General features: G+C 58.1%; 2 protein-coding genes across 3 annotated transcripts; one reads left to right on the forward strand and one right to left on the reverse strand.

Moving 5' to 3' along the window:
- Window positions 1–348: 348 nt before the first annotated feature.
- PNPO (pyridoxamine 5'-phosphate oxidase) lies at window positions 349–7,829 on the forward strand. Its single transcript, XM_002719325.5, has 7 exons — window positions 349–623; window positions 1,502–1,626; window positions 4,147–4,246; window positions 4,901–4,954; window positions 5,216–5,344; window positions 5,533–5,603; window positions 5,804–7,829. Exons 1-7 carry the CDS (start codon window positions 486–488, stop codon window positions 5,970–5,972), a joined length of 786 nt encoding a protein of 261 aa, XP_002719371.1. The 5' UTR covers window positions 349–485; the 3' UTR covers window positions 5,973–7,829.
- Window positions 7,830–9,729: 1,900 nt separating this feature from the next.
- PRR15L (proline rich 15 like) lies at window positions 9,730–14,641 on the reverse strand. 2 transcript variants are annotated; one of them, XM_008271368.4, is made up of 2 exons: window positions 14,427–14,641; window positions 9,730–10,851 (listed from the first exon to the last, which is right to left on the reverse strand). In XM_008271368.4, exon 2 carries the CDS (start codon window positions 10,819–10,821, stop codon window positions 10,528–10,530), a length of 294 nt encoding a protein of 97 aa, XP_008269590.1. In that variant the 5' UTR covers window positions 10,822–10,851; window positions 14,427–14,641; the 3' UTR covers window positions 9,730–10,527. The 2 variants fall into 2 exon arrangements, with proteins under 2 accessions (XP_008269590.1, XP_008269589.1); XM_008271367.4 differs by having other exon boundaries at window positions 9,730–10,848; window positions 14,427–14,640.
- Between the last annotated feature and the right edge of the window lie 7,029 nt (window positions 14,642–21,670).

Genomic DNA, 21,670 nt, shown 5'->3' on the forward strand with positions numbered 1-21,670 from the left:
CCTACTCCCTTTCTTCATTTTTCCTTGCCCGGTCCATCAGCCTCGCCTCCCAGGATGCTCCCTGCCCCAAGCTTGCCTTCGGGCGCCTGAAGTGTGCCAGTCACTCTCCTGGAAGCCCCCAGGGCCTCTCCCCCGCCGCCCCCGTGACCGGGCTGCAGCAGTCTCTATACCTTTAACAAACCTCCACGTGCGTCTCAACGGCAGTGACAGCATTTCCGTGTCTCTCTGCTCCCGCCCCCGGAGGCGCTGCCCATTGGTCACTGCCTCCCTCTGTTCTCGTTCTAATTGGTTTCTCTCCGGAAAACGCCAACCAATGACTTCTCCGCGTCTGTCTCCCTCCTCTGATCCTGCACTCCCATTGGCTGCGAGGCTCTGTTTGGTTAGCTCCGTGTCTGGCAAATCCAGACGCCCCCGCCAAGAAATTGGTTCCGAATCCAACAGAACCCAGCGCCCAGCGACGCCGGGTCACGTGGCCGGCGGCCCTCATGACGCGCAGGCTGCGAGGCGTCACTGTGAAGTTCGGGCGACCTGCTGAGTGGCCGGGCTACGTGCGTCACCTGTGCGGTCGCGGTGCTGCCATGGACCTGGGACCGATGCGCAAGAGTTACCGCGGGGACCGAGAGGTGCTGACCCAGGGCAGGGTCTCCCGCAGGGGGCGGCGGGGGCGGGGGTCCCGGAGTGAGTCGGAGGAGCCCCACCGGGGCTTCTGGGGCGAAGGGTTTGGGAGGCATCCCCAAGGTAGAACGGGAAGTCCAGAGACGAGCGCCCGGGGAGCTGTTCTGGGGACGGGTTCACCAGGCAGCTCGTCCTAGAGGACCAGAGCGCGAACCCCGGAGCCCGCCTGGGCTGGCCTCGGCCCCTGGGACTGGACGTGTGGCTCTGGGCGATTTGTTCAACCCCTCTGGGCATGAGCGTGGCCACCTGCAGGGGCGCAGTGCCCACCTTGCAGAATGCCGTGGGCTTAGAGCTTTGTAGGTGCTGAGAGCAGTGGTAACGACCTTACAGAATGTCCCATCCCTTGCGCAAGTGGAATGGGGGAGGAGAAGGCTTGGCTCTGCCTGCTTCAGGACCTTCTCCTGCCCTCTGGGAGATGTTCTGTCCATTTCCTGCCTCGGAATTAGGAATCGGGGTCCGGAGCCACAGTCACCCGATCTGTTTGCATGCGAGTGTTTCCAGAAATGCGGGTTTTCATGACCTACGGAATGGGACTAGATGGGAGTGGGGGAAGCAGCCCAGGAGCCCATGTTTGTAGGCTCCCCGGGTGATTCTGACACACAGGCAGTGTAGACACCTGAGACATGCATCCCTGGCTCACCTGTCTCTAGCAGTGGGCCTCAGAGGGTTGTCTGACCCTTTCATTCCGACTTCCTCATCTGCAAAATGGGACCCGGAACCTCCCTCCCGCGTTTTGTTAGGAGGCCGTCGTTGTGAGGACCAAATGAGTGCATGGTTGCAAAGTACATGCTGTGATTTACTGTATTAAATGAAATAAAATTGCCAGGCTTTTGAGGAGGCTCATCTGACCTCCCTGGACCCCATGAAGCAGTTCGCTGCCTGGTTCGAGGAGGCTGTCCAGTGTCCTGACGTAGGGGAAGCCAACGCCATGTGTCTGGCCACCTGCACCAGGTGAGCATGGCCGTGAGCCCCTCTGGGTGGGCACAGATGAAGTGGGAAATGTAGGAAGCTCTCAACTCTGTGGATGTGAGCTCTGTGGATCCAGCTGTTACTAGCATGCTGTGTGGCCTCGGGGAGGTTACTTGTCCACTCTGGGCCTCAGTGTCCTCACTTAGAAACCAAAGAGCAGAGCCCTGAATCCCATGTCAGTGATAACACACGGTGCCTGGTTCACCTCTGCCCTGGATGCACCCACACGCAACTCTGTGCCTCCCTCGTGTCTGCATCCACCCAGCCCCATTTGCGCTGCAAGAGCCAAGCCTCGGGACCAGCGCTGTGTCGCAATGGTTTAAACCGCTGCCTGCAATGCCGGCGTCCCGTATCCTAGCGCTGTTTGAGTCCCAGCTGCTCTGCTTCTGATCGAGCAGAAGATGGCCCAAGTACCTGGGCACCTGCACCCACATGGAAGACCCAGAAGAAGCTCCTGGCTTCCGGCTTCAGTCTGGTCCAGGCTTAGCCACTGAGGCCATTTGGGGGATGAACCAGCAGATGGAAGAGCACTCTGGCTGTCTCGCTTCCCTCCCCCACCCTGCCCCACCCTGTCTTTCTCTCTCTGTCACTCTGTCATATAAATAAACAAAGTTAATCTTTAAAAAAAAGCCGGGCTGGCGCCTTGGCTCACTAGGCTAATCCTCCGCCTGCAGCACCGGCACAACGGGTTCTAGTCCCGGTCAGGGTGCCGGATTCTGTCCCGGTTGCTCCTCTTCCAGTCCAGCTCTCTGCTGTGGCCCGGGAAGGCAGTGGAGGATGGCCCAAGTGCTTGGGCCCTGCACCTGCATGGGAGACCAGGAGGAAGCACCTGGCTCCTGGCTTCGGATCGGTGCAGCACCCCGGCCGTAGCAGCCATTTGGGGAGTGAACCAATGGAAGGAAGACCTTTTACTCTGTCTCTCTCTTTCTCACTAATTCTGCCTGTCAAAATAAAATAAAATAAAATAAAATAAAGCGGGGGTGGGGGGCGGTGCTGTGACGCAGTGGGTTAAAACCCTGGCCTGAAGCATCTACATCCCATGTAGGCACTAGTTCTAGTCCCGGCTGTTCCTCTTCCAATCCAGCTCTGTGCTATGGCCTGGGAAAGCAGTAGAGGATGGTCCAGGTCCTTGGGCCCCTGCACCCACGTGGGAGACCCAGAGGAAGCTCCTGGCTCCTGCCCTCAGATCTGCACACCTCTGGCAGTTGTGGCCATCTGGGGAGTGAACCAGCAGATGGAAGACCTCTCTCTGTAACTCTGTCTTTCAAATAAATAAAATAAATCTTAAAAAAAAAAAAAAAAGCCACACCTCCTGGGAGCCCTCCATGAAGTTCTGTCCCTCTCCTGACACCAAGACAGAGCTCCGCTCTGTCAGTGACTTGACAACCATCTACCCTTTGAGACGTCTCTCCTGTTAGCCTTTTTCCACTCTTCTTGTGCCCCTCACTGCTGTGCAGCACCTTGAAGGCAGGGCTCCTGTCCCGTGCCCCTGCACATCCCCCAGAGCTCTGAGCAGGGCCTGCTGTACGTGCTCCATCTGCGGCTGCGTAGTTGGTCTGATTTGCTTGCTAGGGCTGCCGTATACAACTCTGTAGCCGTGGTGGCTGAAGCAGCACAGTTCTCAGCTCTGGAGTCTAAGTCCAAGATCAAGGTGCTGTTAGGGTTGTTTGTCCCTCCCTCCCTCCCTCCCTCCCTCTCTCCCTCTCTCTTTATATATATATATATATATATATATATATATATATATATATATATATATTATACACACACACACACACACACTACTTGAAAGGCAGAATTTCAGACAGAAGGAAAGACAGAGAGATATTCTCTACCAGCTGGTTCACTCCCCAAATGGCTGCAATGGCCTGGCCAGGACTGGGCCAAGCCAAAGCCAGGAGCCTGGAACTGCATCTGGGTCTCCACGTGGGTGCAGGGGACAAACACTTGGGTCATCTTCTGCAACTTTTCCAGGTGCATTAGCAGGGAGCTGGATGGGAAGTGGAGCAGCTGGGAGGTGAACAGGCACTGGTATGGGGTGCTGGCATTGTAGGTGGCGGCTTAGCCCGCTGTGACATAACGCCAGCCCCAGGGCTGGTTTCTTTGTAGCTGCAGATGGCTGCCTTTCCTCCATGATCTCTCCTGTGCTCAGTGGTTTTCTTCCTCTTTCTACAAGGACACCAGCCCTGTTGGACTAGTGCCCCATCCTGTGACCTTGTTTAACCTTGATGACCCCCTCTACAGTCCCATCTCCAAGTACTGTCACACAGGGGGTTACAGCTTTCGACATACGGCTTCTGGGGGGACACGACTCGATCCAGGACCCTAGGCAGTGACGTCACACTTGTACCCCCCAGGAACACGTGGGAGCAGGGAGAGCTGGGTACGGGGTGGGGGAGGTGGGCAGAGTTGGAGGCAGTGCCCAGACATCTCGGGGGAGGGGCTCGGAAGCCAGGACGAGGACGTGGGCCCTGACCCCGGCGCTCTGCTCTTTGCTGCCAGGGACGGGAAGCCCTCTGCCCGCATGTTGCTGCTGAAGGGCTTTGGCAAGGATGGCTTCCGCTTCTTCACCAACTTCGAGAGTCGCAAAGGAAAGGAACTGGTGAGGGTCCCTGAGGGTCCCTCCCAGGGCTTCGGGGGTGCTGCGCCACCCGCCTCCGCCTCACTGCCCTGCTCAGGCGCCCGCCTGCCCCCTGACCTTCGCACCTGCTCTTCCCTGACCATGAATGCGCACCCTCGCCACCTCCACTGCTGTCACCTAGCAGGCGCCTCCTTGTCTCCTGTTCCTGCAGGTCTCAGCCCAAATGTTGTCCCCAGGCAGGCCTTCCTAGAACTTGCTACTCAGCCGTCTGCCACTCCTCCAGTTGTACCTGTGCTATTCCCTCCTGCTAAGCGGCAGGCTCTGTGGGACTCCCAGCCCCTCCTGGTGTCAGACAGGCTTGGCACTTTGCATTCAGTGAATCCACAAAGCGTAGCCCTCCCTGAGTTGGTGCCAGCCAGACGCATACTTCTCAGCGAAGCGGCCACACCTCCCTCTGCAGTCAGACTGGCCTCAGCCCAGCTCTGTCACCCGCTGCATGAACTCGGGCACCTTGCATAACCTCGCCGAGCCTGTCTGCACGTATGCGACAGCAGGGAGATGACCACGAAGATGTCTTCTGGGGGCCTGCGTCCGTGCGTCCCCCGCCTTCCCCTCTCACTGGAGGCGCCCTCTGCCTGTCCTGATGGCTCTCTCTGGATCCTCTCCCGTTTTCAGGACTCGAACCCCTTCGCGTCTCTCGTCTTCTACTGGGAGCCCCTAAACCGTCAGGTGAGTGAGCGCTCCCAGGATGGCCTGGGGGGTGGGGGGCCCAGCAGACAGGGGCCTGAGTTCTGGAGGAGCCTAGAGAAAGTCCCCAGACTGGGCGAGTGTCCTGCCTCGACCTCACCTCTGTACTCGCTCTCAGTCGATTGGTCTAGATGGAGCCAGGAGGGCCGGGACAGTCAGCAGGGAAAGAGCGAGGACTGTGCCTGGGCGGGCAGGGAGGGCGGTGGCCCTGGTCACCACTCAGCCAAGGCCACCCCTGCACAGGTGCGTGTGGAGGGCCCGGTGAAGAAGCTGCCTGAGGAGGAGGCTGAGAGCTACTTCCACTCCCGTCCCAAGAGCAGCCAGATCGGAGCTGTGGTCAGTCAGCAGAGCTCCGTGATCCCCGACCGGGAGGTGAGCGGGGCTCCTCCGGGGCTGTCCGTCCTGCAAGGTGGAAAGGACGACGGGGAGGGGGGACACGGCCCCGGAGGGCAGGCCAGCCCGCTCGCTCGCCTGTGTCCTCGGCTCAGCCCAGAGCACGCGCTCGCTGAGTGCATCGCCGACTGGGCCTGGCCTTTCTGTCCTCTCCTTCCCCCGGTCAGTATCTGAGAAAGAAGAATGAGGAACTGGAGCAGCTCTACAGGGAGCAAGAGGTGCCCAAGCCAAAATACTGGTGAGTGGCGCCTGGTAGCCATGGAGAGAGGACCCCCAGGACCCCCTCTGTGGAAGTCCGGACTGTCCCTGTCTGTCTCCCAGCCGCTCTGCGGTTGCATCCCAGCAACCTCCTTCCGGAGGGCCAGGCCGAGGGATGGGGACAGGAGAGTGACCGGCTGGACGGGTCACAAGCCCTGAAAGTCCTGCTTCTCCTTGTAGGGGCGGCTACCTCCTGTGCCCACAGGTGATGGAGTTCTGGCAAGGCCAGACCAACCGCCTGCATGACCGGATTGTCTTTCGGCGCGGCCAGCCCGCGGGCGATGCGGCGCTGGGGCCCATGACCCGGCGCGGGGAGGAAGGCTGGCTCTACGAGAGACTCGCGCCTTGACCGCAGCGGCGGCGCTGGGGCTCGGTGCCGAGAGAGGCTGTGTGCTGGGGAGCCAGGCCCTTTGTGAACTCCGCTTCCTCCCCACCCTGACGTGCGGGGCTCCTCAGGGCCGGGCCTCTGAGCTCACTGTACTCGCCGGCTCCCAGCTGGCTGCTCGCGTGACTGTAACGGTGCTATGGAGAATCATGAAGGGGGAGTGGTAATTCCGTGATGATTTTCTTGACCTTGCTTAGGGTATACTGGACTAGCTCTCTCCAGGGGTGACTGGCTGAGACTCCCCTTCAGGTGACGAGGTGAGCCCCTGCCCCAGCAGCCTTGTCTGTCGCCCCGGCATCCCACTGGTCAGAGCCGACTGGCCCCAGCCTAGGCACTGGAGCCAATCCAGCCAATCAGATCTTCTTGCCAGCAATTTGATCTTTGACATGGAGAGACCCGAGGCCTTGGGAGTCGTGAGCCTCTGGCTGCTGAAATCCCAGGCCACCCTGGAACCTTCATTCCCACACCGGGGCTGTGCAATTTCTCCTCCTGCCTCATCACACCCGCTGCTCCCTCCCGCTCAGCTCCTTCGAGTGTGTGCTTGAACTTGAACTGAGTTCCGCTGGTTACAGCTAAAAGAGCCTGAACTCACTTCCTGGTGGGATGTTTCTGTGGCATCTGCCCCACTTCATTTCTGCCTTCTGTTATTTGAAGCACATCAATAAGCAAAACAGAGTAAATTTCTTCTCTGTGGCTCCCGGGGACCCACAATTGGGAACTACAGGGAAGCTGTCACCTCAGCACCGTGAGAGAGTCCAGCTGATCTGAACTTTCCGGGAGCGGGAGCGGGAGCGGGTGGGCTGTCTGTAGGGTGGTGAGGGTCCTGTCCCCAGAGCCCCCTCCTTCCCAGTGAGCCAGGAACTCTGGGAGGGATTCATGTGCTGCTACCTACAGGCCAGGACGATTTTAGTCAAGTTTTACAGTCCATGTTTGCTCATGGAGCCTGTGTGTGTGTGCGTGTGTGCGTGTGTGTGTGTTCATATGTGTATTGAATTTTCCAAATATAAAATTACATTATTGTCGAGCTTCTGCTTTTCAGGTTACTCACACACCCCCTTTTCCCTGCTCTCCGCCTCTGCCGGTGATGATACTGGGATTACCTGGGTCTCCCTGGGCAGCGGCCCAGGGGATTCCAGGCAGCCAAAGTCACGAGCGCCTGCGAGAGCCGTGCTGCTGGCCGTGTGGTCCAGCAGCCCTTTGGAAGCCCATTCGAGAGCCTGACGCCCACCCCCAGCCCCAGTGAACCCAGTTCTGCAATTAAACAAGCCCCCAGGTGACGTGAGGCACTGATATCAACCTCCCAGCCAGCGACACCCCCCCTGCCCCGCCCCATTTGTGATGCTTCATGAACCCTTGGCCTCATCCTGTGCTGAGCTGTCCTGCGTATTTGCTTTCCTTGAGCACAAGCCTGCTGGCTACAGAGAGGAGCCAGGCTGGGTACATGTTTGCTTTGACTAAGCCAGGATCGGAAAAGTGACTTGCACTGGCTGCCAATGAACTTACTACTCTACAGACCGCGCTTCCTTCCCTTCAATGGACGTGGGTTTCAGGGCCCCTCCGAGGGCAGCCCCTCCTGTGTGGACGCCCCTAGGACCTGAGTGTAGCATTAACCCTGGCTGCTTCACCTTATCTTGCCTGTTCAGTGCTGTGCTGAGGGTTGTGACTTTTAGTGAAGGCACATGTTCTTGTGGGTGTGAAGTGTTCCCTTCCTGTTACTGGGGGCTGTGTGTCCCCCCAGCTTTGGGGCTAATCTCAGCTCTTCGTTTCTAGTTCTCTCTGTCAATCACTGTACCAAATCTGTAATAAAGCCCGTCAACCGTGCCTGATGTTAATGTTCTACTTGGCCTGGTCTCACCCCTTCCCAAGGAGGGGAATTAGCGAATTCCTCCCACCTTGCTTCTCCTTGCCGTGTAGGTTGGGCGTCCAGCAGGGGGAGCCCGCCGCCCAGGGTGGGCCCCTTCTGGGCAGTGGAAGCTGGTTGTAGCCGGTCTCCTCTGCCTCCCCCCTCCCTCTGCTTGGGTCTGGTCCCAGTGAAACTGTGGTCGATAACCCGTAGCCTCTCCTGGCTCCTGTGTGTTTGCACTCTTGTTTCTTCCTCCTCCTCGGGCCTTGGGAACACTTGCAGGTGCCTTGCTCGGCCTCCCTGAGGAGCCAGATGTCCCTTTAGCTTCTCCCCACCCCAGGCAGCCCCCATCGTATGGGTACATGGGGGGTATCCCTGGAAGATCCCTACAAGGATGGCGTTGGGGCTGTGAACTGGATCAGCACACAAAGCACAGCAGGGGTGATGGCATAGAACGGTGGCTCTGTGGCCCAGGGCCCACGGGAGGGAACCCCAGGTAGGCTGATGGGGAGGTCCTGCAGACGGGTCTGGGGAGACAGCCAGGCTCGGAGCTGTGTGGCTTCTGGGCTCCTGACCTGTCCAGCCTCCTCGGAGTGTGCTCACCTCCAGCACCCTGAGAAGCAGACACAGCCCTCCGTCCTCTCCCCTGCCGCTTCTACACAAGGGGCCTGTGCACCTTTTTGTCCTCAGCCTACGTTTCCTGTCTTCCCCCACACACCGGGGGAGGGGCAGATGAGACTCGGGGTGGGAGAGGATTGTGGGGCCGTGGTCACAGGCACAGGCCAGCTCTGGCTTCAGTCCCAGCTCTGCCACTGCCAGCGCCTGACCTAGGGTGAGTGATTTGACCTCACTGAGCCTCAGCTAACTCGGTTGGAAAGTGGGGCTTGTGAAGTGAGGAGCCTGGGGTGCGCTCAGTCCACAGTACCTGTTAGCACCAACAGGGCTGCCAGTGTGGGGAACAGCTGAGCTCTGTAGGAGGTTTTATGGACTGAGTAACTGGCGAGACCCTTAGTGCTCCGTGTGGGAGGAGCCCACCCTCGGTTCCTCCTGATCCTCCGAGTGCCCCATTGCCTGCGGGAGGCACCAGCAAGGGCCCTGGGGTGTGGATTTGTTTGTGTTGGTGACGGATTTCCTGAGCGACAGCTCCCTGGGGTGGGGCGGCCCCGCAGCCCGCTGGGAGCCACCCGGAAGCTTAGTGGCCACCATGGTCTCCCCCTGTGTTCCCACCATGGGCACCAGAGATTTGGCCAATTTCTTCCACTTCCCAGCTCTTGTGGCTTGAGAAAGAGCCAGAGCAGAGATGGTGGGAGAGAGCACCCTCCTCCTCTCGCACTGCGGCTGTGGGCTGTGTGGGAAGCAGCCACTGTGTCGCTGAGCTCCCGCTGTGGCACCGCTATGGGCCACTTACTACTGCCCACTTCCTGCAGACACGGGTCAGTACAGCCCCCTGCCAGAGAAGAGGGAACTGAGGCAGATGAGTTTGTTTAAAAGAAATTCCCAAGGGCACCCCGCTACTAAGGGGTGGAGGCAGAATTTGAATCCTGATCCCAAACCAAACTGGGACTTTGGGGCCAGTCACTAAAGAACTCTCCTACTCTCTGAAGCCGACCAGAGGGAACTGACCACTGAGCAGTAGCCAGCTCCTCCCTCTGCCTCCCCCTGCCCCCAGCCATAACTTGAGCGCAAAGTTAGTGACCCGGATCCTTCACTGTCACATGTGGGGGACCTTCCCAAAGCTGGATGAGAGCAGCCTGAGCTCAAAGGCCCACCATGCTTGCAGGGAGGGGGCACAGACGCGACACACGGCCAGCTCAGTAGCGCCAAGCACAGGCAAAATCAGCTCCCCCTGCCTTGGCGGTGTTGTTGATTACAATGACGGAAATCTACAATTAATTTTTTAAACAAAATCGAGGCTCCAGAACTCATCACTGGGGCTGATCCATCTTAAATATAAGGACGGGAAGGACAGGGAAAAACTGGCTGCTGGCTGCCCCTGTGATTGGCCACCTCCGCGGCAGTGTGGCCAAAGCAGGAACCCAGGGGTCACCGATGGGCTCTGCAGCACTCCCTGCAGAGTGCCGGGGTCCTCTGCTCCTCCACACCTGGGGCAAAGTTCCAGGAAGTTCACTGCTTGTCTTAGGAGGTGAGCTCAAGTTCAACGTCTCCACCTCTGGCTCCAAGCAAACCAACCCCTGTCACGTGGCTTCTGGAACGGGTGCTGACCTCAGGATGGGTCCAGGGCACAGTCACAGGTAGAGAAGGCACAGGGAGCAGCAATTCCCACTCACCCTTGACCCTGTGCACAGTCAGGGGGGGAGGAGGCGGAGTCCGTCCTGCTCCCCGCTCTCTGTTCCCTGGTTCCCTGCCATGGCCATCTCCCTGTGGGCCATGCCACTTCTTCGAGGCGGGCTGTTTCTTCCTGGGCGGAAGTTCGCCTCCTCGTGCTGGATGGAGTGCCTTTGTCATCAGGGGGAGGATGGGGAGACGCGGGCATCTCCCAGGTCTTGCACACAGCCAGGCACACAGACGCAGACCTAACAGCAGACATTTCTTGCCAGCAGGCACCAACCACCCCATGGCTTCCGCTGCCACCCAAGAGGCCAGCATGGCAAGCTCCTTCCTCAGACCCACTGCGGGCAGGGAGTTGGGAGGGGCCCGCGTCCTGCCCTGGCCCCTTCACTGGCCTTTGTCCTCCCGGTCATCAAAGAGGCTGGGGTTCTCGGCCAGCGTGGCGCGCACCTTTTTCTTCTCCTTGAAGCGGCCTGAGTTGGAGACCTTGACGTGCTTGCCCTTGGTGCCCTTGTCCACAATCTTCTCCAGGCGGCTGTTAAAGTCACTGCTGGGGGCGCCGGCGGTGGGCTCTGCGCTGGCCTCCGTCTGAACGTAGGAGTCTGGGATCTCATAGAGCACCTTGGGAGTGGATTTCTTTTTCCGGAGGAAGGTCAGTTTCCACCAGCCAACTTCAGTCATGGCGCTCCCCAAGCCGAGGCAGGCTTTCTGCTGAGCGAGGTGGGGGAGACATCCGTCAGTGGGGGAAGCGGGTGGGTGCCCGGGACCAGCTCGCTCTAGACTTGTGATCACAAAGAATGGGGGCTGGCGATGTGCTGCAGGGGGTTCTCATATTGGAGCACTGGTCCCAGTCCCCACAGCTCTGCCTTCAATCTAGCTCCCTGCTAATGTGCCTGGGGAAGCAGCAGAAGATGGCCCAAGTGCTTGGGCCCCTGCACCCACATGGGAGACCTGGATAGAGTCCCTGGCTCCTGGCTTCAGTCTGACCCAGCCCCAGCCGTTGCAGCCATTGGGGGAATGAACTTGTAAATGGAAAATCTGTGTGTGTGTGTGTGTGTGTGTGTGTTTCTGTTACTCTGCCTTTCAAAAAAATAAAATAGGTCTTCAGGGGATGGGGTTGTGGCACAGGGGGTAAAGCCACACCTGCAACGCCAACATCCCATATCGGCACCAGTTTGGGTCCCGGCTGCCCCACTTCCAACCCAGCTCCCTGTTAATGGCCTGGGGAAAATGGTAGAAGATGGCCCAAGTGTTTGGGCCCCCACACCCACATGGGAAACCCAAATGAAGTTCTTGGTTTCTGGCTCTGGCCTGGCCCAGCCCTGGCCATTGCGGCCATCTGGGGAGTGAACCAGGGGATAGAAGATCTCTCTCTCTCTCTCTCTCCCTCTCTCTGTAACTCTGCCTTTCAAATGAATAAAATACAAATCTTTTTTTTTTAATAAAAGATCCACTATTTTAAAAAATAAATCTTAAAAAAAAAAACAAAACTGAAGAATAATGGGGCGGGATGTGCCAGGATTCTGGTGAGTGTGACGGACACTTCCAGAGAGTACAAAAGAAAGAGGGGTCTGGAGCAAGGGCCACCGAGGGAACGTGGACAGGGAAGCTACGGAGCCAGCAGGGACAGGGGGACAGCTGCACCCCATTGCCCTGCAGGGCTGTGGGAGCTTCCAGGTCTCCTGGTGCTGCAGGCAGGACACCGGCTTCCCCGGGTCACACGGCATCAAGGCCTTTGACAGTCATCGTAGCCAAGTCTTTCCCACTATACCACCACAGCGGGTAGATGCTCATACATGGACAGACACGCCCTGTGCGTTTTGCTTGGAATCCATTACAAAATTAAAGAGAATGTAATAGCAAGAGCGTGCGATTTGGACTTCCCAGTGGCGACAAGCCGAGTGCTGAGTTTCTCCTAAGGGAGAGGAGTGGGGACCTCGGGCTGGCCCTGTCCCAGCCTGGTGCCCTCTGGCCGGCTATTCTCTGAGCCTCAGCTTCCTCCCCCATCTGTCCAGCCTTAGCATTTAGCTCCGCTGTCAATCCCTGTGCTCAGAGGTGTGGACGCACTTGATGGAGTAAAACACAGGGGTCTGGCAGTGACCACTGAGAGATGGCGCCCCTATCCCCCTCCGGGCCTGCACGAGGACAGGAGGTTCCCAGGCATCTGAAAAGCTGGAAGGTGGTTAGGTGGAGCCCCGAGGGCCGCGTAGATGCCGTCACCACAGGTTGCACCTTCCATAAGAGCACGCAGGCTTCTCCACGCACGAGCCGTGAGCCCTGACACAGAGCGGCCTGTCTCAGAGACCACCCCGCCTTCCACTGGTTCCCACAAAGTGGTGCAGCATGAGCCAGTGGGTGCTCTGGGAGGCGAGGTCGCCTGGACGTCGCTGACGGCTGGCCAGGGGAGACAGGAGCAAGGGACAGCCGACAGTGGGAATTAAGATCAGGGAAGGAGCAGGCAGAGGCATAATAAGCAAAGGCACTTCTGGGCCCGGAGGGATGGGTGCTCAGGTTCCCAGGACTCCTGGGTGCCGGCTGTGACAGCTCTGGAGAGGAGGGTGCAGCCGCAGTGACCACTAGGAAGCCGGGCAGGTGGCAGCCAGCCCAAGTGATAGCAAATAAATCCCTCACCGCTTTCACAGACCGATGGTCCTCACTACCTTTCCTAAAAAGATCCGAAAGGAATCCGCCCCGTGATGAATAGGGGTTTTCTTTTTTGTAGGGGGAAAAGAGGATCTCTTCTCCATGCCCCCCCTCCCAGGGCACACCCACCCTGTGGGGGAAGCAGGCCCCCTCTGCCAGCTGCTCGGTCCCCTTAGCTGGGCTCAGGCAGCAGGAGAGGCCACCAGGGAGATCCTGTGCATCCCGCACTTAGAAAGGGAAGGAGAGCGTGAGAGTGGTGGGAGAAACAGGTCCCGGGCACCCCCTCCCGGAGAGCAGAGCGCACCCTGGGCAGCCTGAGAGGTTTGCTTTGGCAGCCTGCCCCTCCTGGGCTTAGCACAGCCTTGCACAGAACTTGGTGTTCCAGCATGGGCTTCTGGAAGGAGTCCTGGAGGAGAGGGTGCTGGCTTGCTCTGTGGGCGCCCCCGTGGCTGCCTTGTCCGAGGCAAGGCCCACATTGGCTCCACCGCCGCCTCGCTGCGGAGCGGAGGAAGAGACGATCCAGCCCCTGCAGCTCCCTCCTCTGGCTGCCAGATGCCCCAGCTCCGTGCGGGACCGCGGCTTTCCCGGCGCTACTTAACGCATACCCGTTACAACATGCGTAGTTCAGGTTGGACTCCATGCGGCTTCAAGCCCCTTGGAGCAAAGGGCACCATGGATTGCAAGGAACTTGTCAGAAAACCATGGGGATGGGAGTTACCCTTGTACCCAGCCCCAGGGCCTCCACCAAGGGGCCTCTGTGTGCTGGTGTCTCCAGGGTGCTTCCCGCCAGGCCATTAGGGTGCTGTGACGTCCCAACTTCCCAGACACCCACAGTTGCGAAGAGCAAGGTTTCTATAGCCAGAGGCCCTGGCCAGGGGAACAGAAGGCTGGAGGGGACTTGGCGTCAGAGACTTGGGATTTCAAATAAACCCAGCATTTGATGACAGCAGTGGACCCCACGGCCTGCTTCTGGAGGGCCCTGAGCTGGCCTCGCTGAGGGCTGAGCCCTTGCCCTGAGGCCTTGCAATCTGGGGGATGATGGAAACCAGCCCCTGAGGGCCTAAGGAGACAGCCTGCCACCCTCTGTCTTTGGCAGTCAGTACCATGGCATGCACGTGGGTGCTTGGGACAGTCCCCCCAGCCCCTAGCCCAGCTGGGCTCTGGGAGCTGCACTGCAGGGCTCTGTCCAGACTGGGCCAGGCCCCTTCTGAGCTGGGACGAGTTAACCATTGACTGAGGCGGGGGCGGAGGGGTGGAGGTGCCCGGGAGAGGAGCGAGCCAGTTTCTGTGTTGGAAGACAAAACCCAGAACCTTCTCTCTCATCCCGCTGGTGAGCACCCCCAGGGGCATTTATCTGTGGATGAGACTGGGGTGCCCTGGGTAGGAGCAGGGAGAGATCCCTACCAGACAGGCAGAACACGGGGAGTCAGTGAAGGGCTGCAGTCCAAAACAGAGTTAAGCGGGAAGTGGTCTGGAGACAAACTTCCTGGGCAGGGGCTCGGCGGGAGGCCTGGATAGCCTCCAAAGGCCCAGAGGGCTGAGTCTGCCTGGGTTCCCCTCCCCGCTGAGCCTTGGACACAGACCTGGGTGCCCCACCTGGGGACCGTGCCTTGGTTTCCCCACCCACCACCCACTCCCTGTACCTGTAATCCTGACTGCTCCGGGCTGGAGGCGAGACCTTCCCTTAGAAGGAGAGTAGGGGAGGCGGGGTGCCTGCGGGGTGCCGGGCTAGGCTCAGGCCGGGCGAGGTGGGTAGGAGCAGCTGTGTGTCAGGTGCAAGAGAAACAGGTGCAGGAGCAGATACCTGCTCCGCTGCTGTGGCAGCTCCTGGAGTCAAGGTGAACCTGAAACCCAGCCCCTCCCGGCTAAGCAAACAGAGGCAGAGGCTGGCTCAAGCTGATGAATATTCATTACCCCAGAAATCCAATCCCAGGGCCCCTTCATTCAGCCTGAAGCCTGGGTCCTCCAGGGACCCGCCACACTGGAGGAAGGGATCCCAGGGGAAGCCTGGGGTGGGGGAGCCTGGGAGCCTCTCTCCTCAGTTTACCCACTCTTGGGTGTCTGGTTGCACCCCCCGGCTGTAGCTAAGATCACCCCACCCTGTTCACCCTCCAAAGGGACTCAGATGTGGCTCCAGCACCGAACACCGCCTGGACGTTGCCCAGGGCATAACCGGGAAAGAGTTAAGGGCCGCTGGCTGCTCCCTTTGTTGGGCTGGGCAGGACCGGGTGCACCCCAGCTCCCTTTGAACTCCCTGAGTCGAAACCAGTCCTGGTTAAACTGGTTGGCAGACCGGTTCCCAGGCTGTAGGCTCCGCCTGCCCCAAGCCTCAAAGCTGAGGCAGGTGCTAGGGAAGGGGCTGGGGGTCTCTCCTGCCCTGAAGGGCCCCACCTCGGGGGAAGAGGGAGACACCAGTCCCTCCTTGGGGTCTGAAACACCTTCATCCCATCCTCCTCAGCTGAAGACGGCCTCGGGATCCTTGAGATCATGTTGAAAACCCAGGGCGCCAATGCTCTGCATGGGACAATCAGACGCTCAGGGAGCAGTGACAGTGACCTCCCCGTCTGCAAAGTACCCTAAACTTCCAGCCGTCTCTGAGAACGAGGCTTTGTAGCCGCCCCAGGTGACTTGCAGGTGCTTGCGTTTCACCCCCTCAGAAGAGCATTGCTGCGCATTTGGCATCCCTAATGCTGCCCTGCCTGGATGCCCAACCCGCCCGCCAGCTGCCTTCCTCCAGGGACTGAATGTGCACCTGCCAGGCACAGAGGGAGGTCCTGGGCAGAAAAGAGCTGTAGTACTCCCCTTCCCCCGCTCCCCTGAAAGCTACAAATGTTCGCAAAACCCCTCCCAAGCCTGTCCTGCCACCTCCAACCCCGGCTTCTCCAGGCCCCAGCATCTTGGGACTCTTGGGTGCCTATCCCCTTCCTCCTAAACAGCACCCCGCCCAGAGATCGTCCGTGGGAGGGTCCACGGTGGAACCCACTTGGCCTGGCCCTTCCTCTGCTGCCCTCCAGCCCCTCCCCTCAGCCCTCCAGACCTCCGGAACATGGAGCCCTCTTAGCCTGCCTTTCTGATGCACAGGCTGCCTGGGGGTGAGAAGAGGAGAACAGGCTGTGCTCCTAACCCTAACCCTAACCCTAACCCTACTGTACTGGGAATGGTCTCCCTAACCCCCTGTGCAGCCTAAGACAAACTCCTATGCAATCCATCAAAACCTGAATTAATTATTATGCCTCCCACTCCAGCAGGATTTTTTTTTTTTTTTTTTTGACAGGCAGAGTGGACAGTGAGAGAGAGTGACAGAAAGGTCTTCCTTTGCCGTTGGTTCACCCTCCAATGGCCGCTGCGGCTGGCGCACTGCGCTGATCCGATGGCAGGAGCCAGGTGCTTCTCCTGGTCTCCCATGGGGTACAGGGCCCAAGCACTTGGGCCATCCTCCACTGCACTCCCGGGCCACAGCAGAGAGCTGGCCTGGAAGAGGGGCAACCGGGACAGAATCCGGCGCCCCGATTGGGACTAGAAGCCAGTGTGCTGGCGCCGCAGGCAGAGGATTAGCCTATTGAGCCACGGCGCCGGCTGAGGAATTTTCATTTTTACTCATATACTTCTTAAAAAAAATATTTATTTACTTAGTTTGAAAGTCAGAATTACAGAGAGAGAGAGAGAGAGATTTTATTTTCCATCTGCTGGTTGACCCCCCAGATGGCTGCAATGGCCAGCACTGGACCAGGCTGAGGCCAGGAGCGGGGAGCTTCACCTGAGCCTCCCATGTGGGTAGCAGGGCCCCATGCACTTGGACCATCCTCGGCTGCTTTACCCAGGTGATTAGCAGGGAGCTGGACTGGAAGTGGAGCAGCCAGGACACCAACCAGCACCTATATTGGATACTGACATCACAGGCAGCGCATTACCTGCTACACCACAGCGCCAGCCACTCGTACACTTCTTTATTTTTAAAGATTTTTTTATTTACTTGAAAGTCAGAGTTACACAGAGAGAGGAGAGGCTGAGAGACAGAGAGGTCTTCCATCCGATGGTTCACTCCCCAATTGGCCGAAATGGCCGGAACTGCGCTGATCCAAAGCCAGGAGCCAGGAGCTTCTTCCGGGCTTCCCACATGGGTGCAGGGGCCCAAGCACTTGGGCCATCTTCTACTGCTATCTCAGGCCATAGCAGAGAGCTGGATCGGAAGCGGAGCAGCCGGGATTAGAACCAGTGCCCAGCCGGTGCCACGGCTCAATAGGCTAATCCTCCACCTGTGGCACCGGCATACCAGGTTCTAGTCCTGGTCGGGGCGCCAGATTCTGTCCCGGTTGCCCCTCTTCCAGGCCAGCTCTCTGCTGTGGCCAGGGAGTACAGTGGAGGATGGCCCAAGTGCTTGGGCCCTGCACCCCATGGGAGACCAGGAGAAGCACCTGGCTCCTGGCTTCAGATCAGTGGAGGGTGAACCAACAGCAAAGGAAGACCTTTCTCTCTGTCTCTCTCTCTCACTGTCCACTCTGCCTGTCAAAAAAAAAAAAAAAAAAAAAAAAAAAAAAAAAAAAAAAAAGAACCAGCGCCCATGCTGGTGCTTCAGGCCACGGCATTAACCCACTGCGCCATAGCGCCAGCCCACTCATACACTTCTGGTTAACATGTTATATACATGACGGACTATACATCTGTATAAACACACACATACATACAGTATTACAAGGATCTATTCATCACTCTGCCTCCCTTACAGAATTGTAGCTCCCTGAGCTTAGACTCATCTATCATTGATACAGAATGATGAACAGCAGGTGCTTAATGCAAGTCTGAAAACACCAATAAGAAATGGAGAAGCGGCCCACTGTCGGTGGCACAGCGAGTTAAGCCACTGCTTATGACACCAGCGATGCAGATCGCAGTGTCAATTCAAGTTCTGGCTGCTGCACTTCCGATCCAGCTCCCTGTTAATGTTCTTGGGAAGGAAGTGGATGATGGTTCAAGCACATGGCTCCCTGCTACCCACCTGGGAGACTCCTGATGGAGTTCCAGGCTGCTGACTTGGCCGTTGTGACCATTTGGGGAGTGAACCAGCAGATGGAAGCCGAGCTAGGACTTGAACCAGGCATTCCCATATGGGATGGCGGCATTGCAAGTAGAAGCTTAACCTACTGTACTACAACACCTGCCCCTCAAAGGAACTCAGTACAGCCAGTTGCTGTGGCCTACGCGCCTGGAAGCAGGTAAACTTGAGAGAAGACTCATTGATGTGACTTCTAGTGGGCTTGCTTTTATGCTAGCACCCCACCGGGGGCAGAGGCCAACTGGAGGGCATTGTCTCTCAAACCAGCCTCGCGCGTTCCAGGAAGGTGCCCGCACACGGTTTCCAAGATCTGTCACTGTCTCTGAGAGCCGAGTCTGCTCAGAGAGGGGGTGTCTGGTTTGGAAGGCACCAGAGAAAGTGAGTCCCTCCTCCCAGCTCAGCCGTAGGCGAGAGAGCAGAAGGGAGGTGAGGGGCTGTGATCCAGGGGTCAGGTCCCAATTCCCATCTGTACAGCAAGGGGCTTGTCCTGAAGGCATTCGTCCTCCTGCCTCTGAAATCCATAGGCCCGTTGTGGGGGTGGGGGTGGGGTGGGTGAGCAGCACCCCATCCTCTCACCCGAAGGAGCCAGCGAGAACGGCTGGGGCGGGTCCACCTGTGCAGGCCACCCTCCCTGAGCGTCACCAGGACCTGTTGCCGTGGACGCCCCTGCCCATCCTCCGGGGAGCGAGCAGCTGGGACGTCAGGCCCAACCCCTGGCCCTGGGAGGAGCAGGGTGGGGAGAGAGGAGCTGGAGATAAGGCTGTGAGCTGTGGATGTAACTCCCCGCGCACAGGCCACTTTATTGCTTTATGAATTTTTCACCTGTGAGGGCGCCTTGCTACCACAAGTTCAATTGTGATATGCCAGGTGCAGCAGGTGGTGGACACACGCTCAGAAATCCGTCCTTGTAAAGCATTCGGATAAGGGAGCCTCAGGGACTGGGGGGTCCCGCTGGGGGACACAGCCACAGGGCCCCATTGGTTTCCTTTTTTGTTTTTAAGTGAACAATCTTTTTTAAAGATTTATCTATTTATTTATTTGAAAGGCAGAATTACAGAGAGAAAGAGGCAGAGGCAGAGAGAGAGGTCTTCCATCTGCTGGTTCACTCCCCAGATGGCCACAACAGCAGGAGCTGCGCCAACCCGAAGCCAGAAGCCAGGAGAGTCTTCCCGGCCTCCCAGGTGGGTGCAGGGGCCCAAGGACTTGGACCATCTTCTACTGCTTTCCAAGGCCATAGCAGAGAGCTGGGTTGGTAGTGAAGCAGCCAGGACTCGAACCGGTGCCCATATGGGATGCTGGCACTGCAGGTAGTGGCTTTATCCGCTATGCCACAGCGCCGACCCCCTCACTGGGTTACAAATCCCCTCTGCCCTACTCGCCTTTCCATTTTGCTGACCTCTGTTCCAGAAGTAGGTCCTGACTCCAGTGATGTTTCTTTCCCAGAACACGGAAGACAGGGGAGCTTGCCCCTCCCCTCCCTGCGAGGCCAGGAGACCAGAGGTCCCTGGAGTGCCCAGCCTGGCGCAGTTGACAAGCCAGGTGAGGCCAAAGATAGGTCTTAGGCAGGTGACCCGAGGTACAGCTGGGAGTAGGGCAGAAGTAAGCAAAAGGTGCTTTCTGGGGCTGGCACTGTGGTGCAGAGGGCTAAGCCGCCACTCCCAACGCCAGCATCCCGTATCGGAGCACCCATCAGTCCTGTCTGCTCCACTCTGGTCCAGCTTCCTGTCAAGATGGCCCAAGTCCATGGGCCCCTGCACCCATGCGGGAGACCAGGCTGGAGTTACAGACCCAAGGCTTTGGCCTGGCCCAGCCCTGGCTGTTGTGGCCATTTGGGGAATAAACCAGGAGAAGAAGGATCTTTCATTCCTCACCAATTTCTACCTTTCAAATAAATAAATACATACATAAATGAATGAATACCCCCCCCTTTTTTTTTTGACAGGCAGAGTTAGACAGCGAGAGAGAAAGAGACAGAGATAAAGGTCTTCCTTCTGTTGGTTCAACCCCCAAATGGCCAATCCGAAGCCAGGAGCCAGGTGCCTCCTCCTAGTCTCCCATGGGGTGCAGGGCCCAAGGACTTGGGCCATCCTTCACTGCCTTTCCGGGCCACAACAGAGAGCTGGACTGGAAGAGGAGCATCGGGACAGAATCCGGCGCCCCAACCGGGACTAGAACCCGGTGTGCCGGCGCCGCAGGTGGCAGATTAGCCTACTGAGCCGCTGGCCCTGAATAAACCTTTTTTGAAAAAGCTGCCCTCTGGGGGTTGGAATAGTAGCATAGCAGGTTAAGCTACCACCTGTGACACCAGCTTCCCATATGGGCACTGGTTCAAGTCTGGGCTACTCCATTTCTGATCCAGCTCTCTGGCAAAGCAGCAGAAGATGGCCAAAGTGCTTGAACCCCTGCCACCCACGTGGGAGACCCAGATGAAGTTCCAGGCTCCTGGCCCAGCCCTGGCCATTGCAGCCATTTAGGGGTGTGAAATTGCTGTTTCCCCCGATCCCCCGCCCATAATTCTGCCTTTCAAGTAAATAAATAAACCTTAAAAAAAAAAAAAAAAAAAAAAAAAAAAAAAAGCTGCACTCTGATCTGGATCCATTGGAGCTGCCACTGGCCTTGGAGGGGAGCATTCTTCCTGTTTTTGTGGGAGGAGCTTTATGGGGTGTTTATGGGGACTGTGTTCCTCCAAACGTTCTGCGGGTGGGATCTCTCCATGCTCTCAGCCACGCCCGGAGGAAGACCCTCTGACAGCCCCACAGTTTGCACCACCATTAGCAGTTCTCCTGTGTGCTTGTTTCTTTGTGGCTGCCATAACAAGCTTGATGGCTGAACACGGCAGAAACCGGGGAAGGATGTTTGGCGCAGCAGCTAAAACACAGCTTGGAACGCCCGTACCCCTGGTTCTAGTCCCGGTTAAGGCAGTCGAGTCCTGGCTCTGCTTCTGATCCCAGCCTCCTGCTCGCTCGCGTGTAGCCTGAGAAGCAGTGGGTGATGGCTCAAGTACCTGGGTCCCACGTGGGAGACCTGGCCAGACCTCGGCCTGGCCCAGCTCCAACTGTTGCAGGCATTTGGGGAGTGAACCAGTGGGTGGGAGGTATCTGTATGTGGGCATCTCTCTCTTTCTCTCTGCCTTTCAAAAAAAAAAAAAAAGGCCGGCGCCGTAGCTCATTAGGCTAATCCTCCGCTTTGCGGTGCCAGCACACCGGGTTCTAGTCCCGATCGGGGCGCCGGATTCTGTCCCGGTTGCCCCTCTTCCAGGCCAGCTCTCTGCTGTGGCCAGGGAGTGCAGTGGAGGATGGCCCAAGTGCTTGGGCCCTGCACCCCATGGGAGACCAGGAGAAGTACCTGGCTCCTGCCATCGGATCAGCGTGGTGCGCCGGCCGCAGCGCACCAGCCGCAGTGGCCATTGGAGGGTGAACCAACGGCAAAGGAAGACCTTTCTCTCTGTCTCTCTCTCTCACTGTCCACTGTGCCTGTCAAAAAAAAAAAAAAAAAAAAAAAAAAAAAAAAAAACCAGCCTAGCAGCCACCTATTCTCTCTCAGTCCTGGAGGGCACATCTCCAACATCTGTCACAAGGCCGAGCCTGAGTGTCGCAGGGCTGGGTTCCCTCTGAAGGTGCCAGGGAGACTCTGCCCCTGGCCTGCTTGAGGTTCTGGGCCAGCGAGCTGCAGCCTCTACCTTACAGGAACACCGGGGGTGGCATTTGGACGGGATGATCTCAAATCCAGAACCTTGACATCATTGTATCTGTAAATAGACCGTCTTAGCAAACACAGTCCACCCTCACAGGTTCTGGGGACGCCACAGCGGCTTTGCTCAGGGGCCGCGGTGCA

This window comes from Oryctolagus cuniculus, chromosome 17, assembly GCF_964237555.1.
Source record: "Oryctolagus cuniculus chromosome 17, mOryCun1.1, whole genome shotgun sequence".
NCBI lineage: Eukaryota > Metazoa > Chordata > Mammalia > Lagomorpha > Leporidae > Oryctolagus > Oryctolagus cuniculus.

What these genes read in the sequence shown, in the direction of transcription:
- PNPO (XM_002719325.5), top strand. Translation starts at nt 486, where the DNA reads ATGACGCGCAGGCTGCGAGGCGTCACTGTGAAGTTCGGGCGACCTGCT. An exon ending in GGGAGCCCCTAAACCGTCAG is followed by an intron (nt 4,955 to 5,215) that starts GTGAGTGAGCGC and finishes ACCCCTGCACAG; the next exon opens with GTGCGTGTGGAGGGCCCGGT. An exon ending in GTGCCCAAGCCAAAATACTG is followed by an intron (nt 5,604 to 5,803) that starts GTGAGTGGCGCC and finishes TTCTCCTTGTAG; the next exon opens with GGGCGGCTACCTCCTGTGCC.
- PRR15L (XM_008271368.4), bottom strand. Translation starts at nt 10,821, where the DNA reads ATGACTGAAGTTGGCTGGTGGAAACTGACCTTCCTCCGGAAAAAGAAA.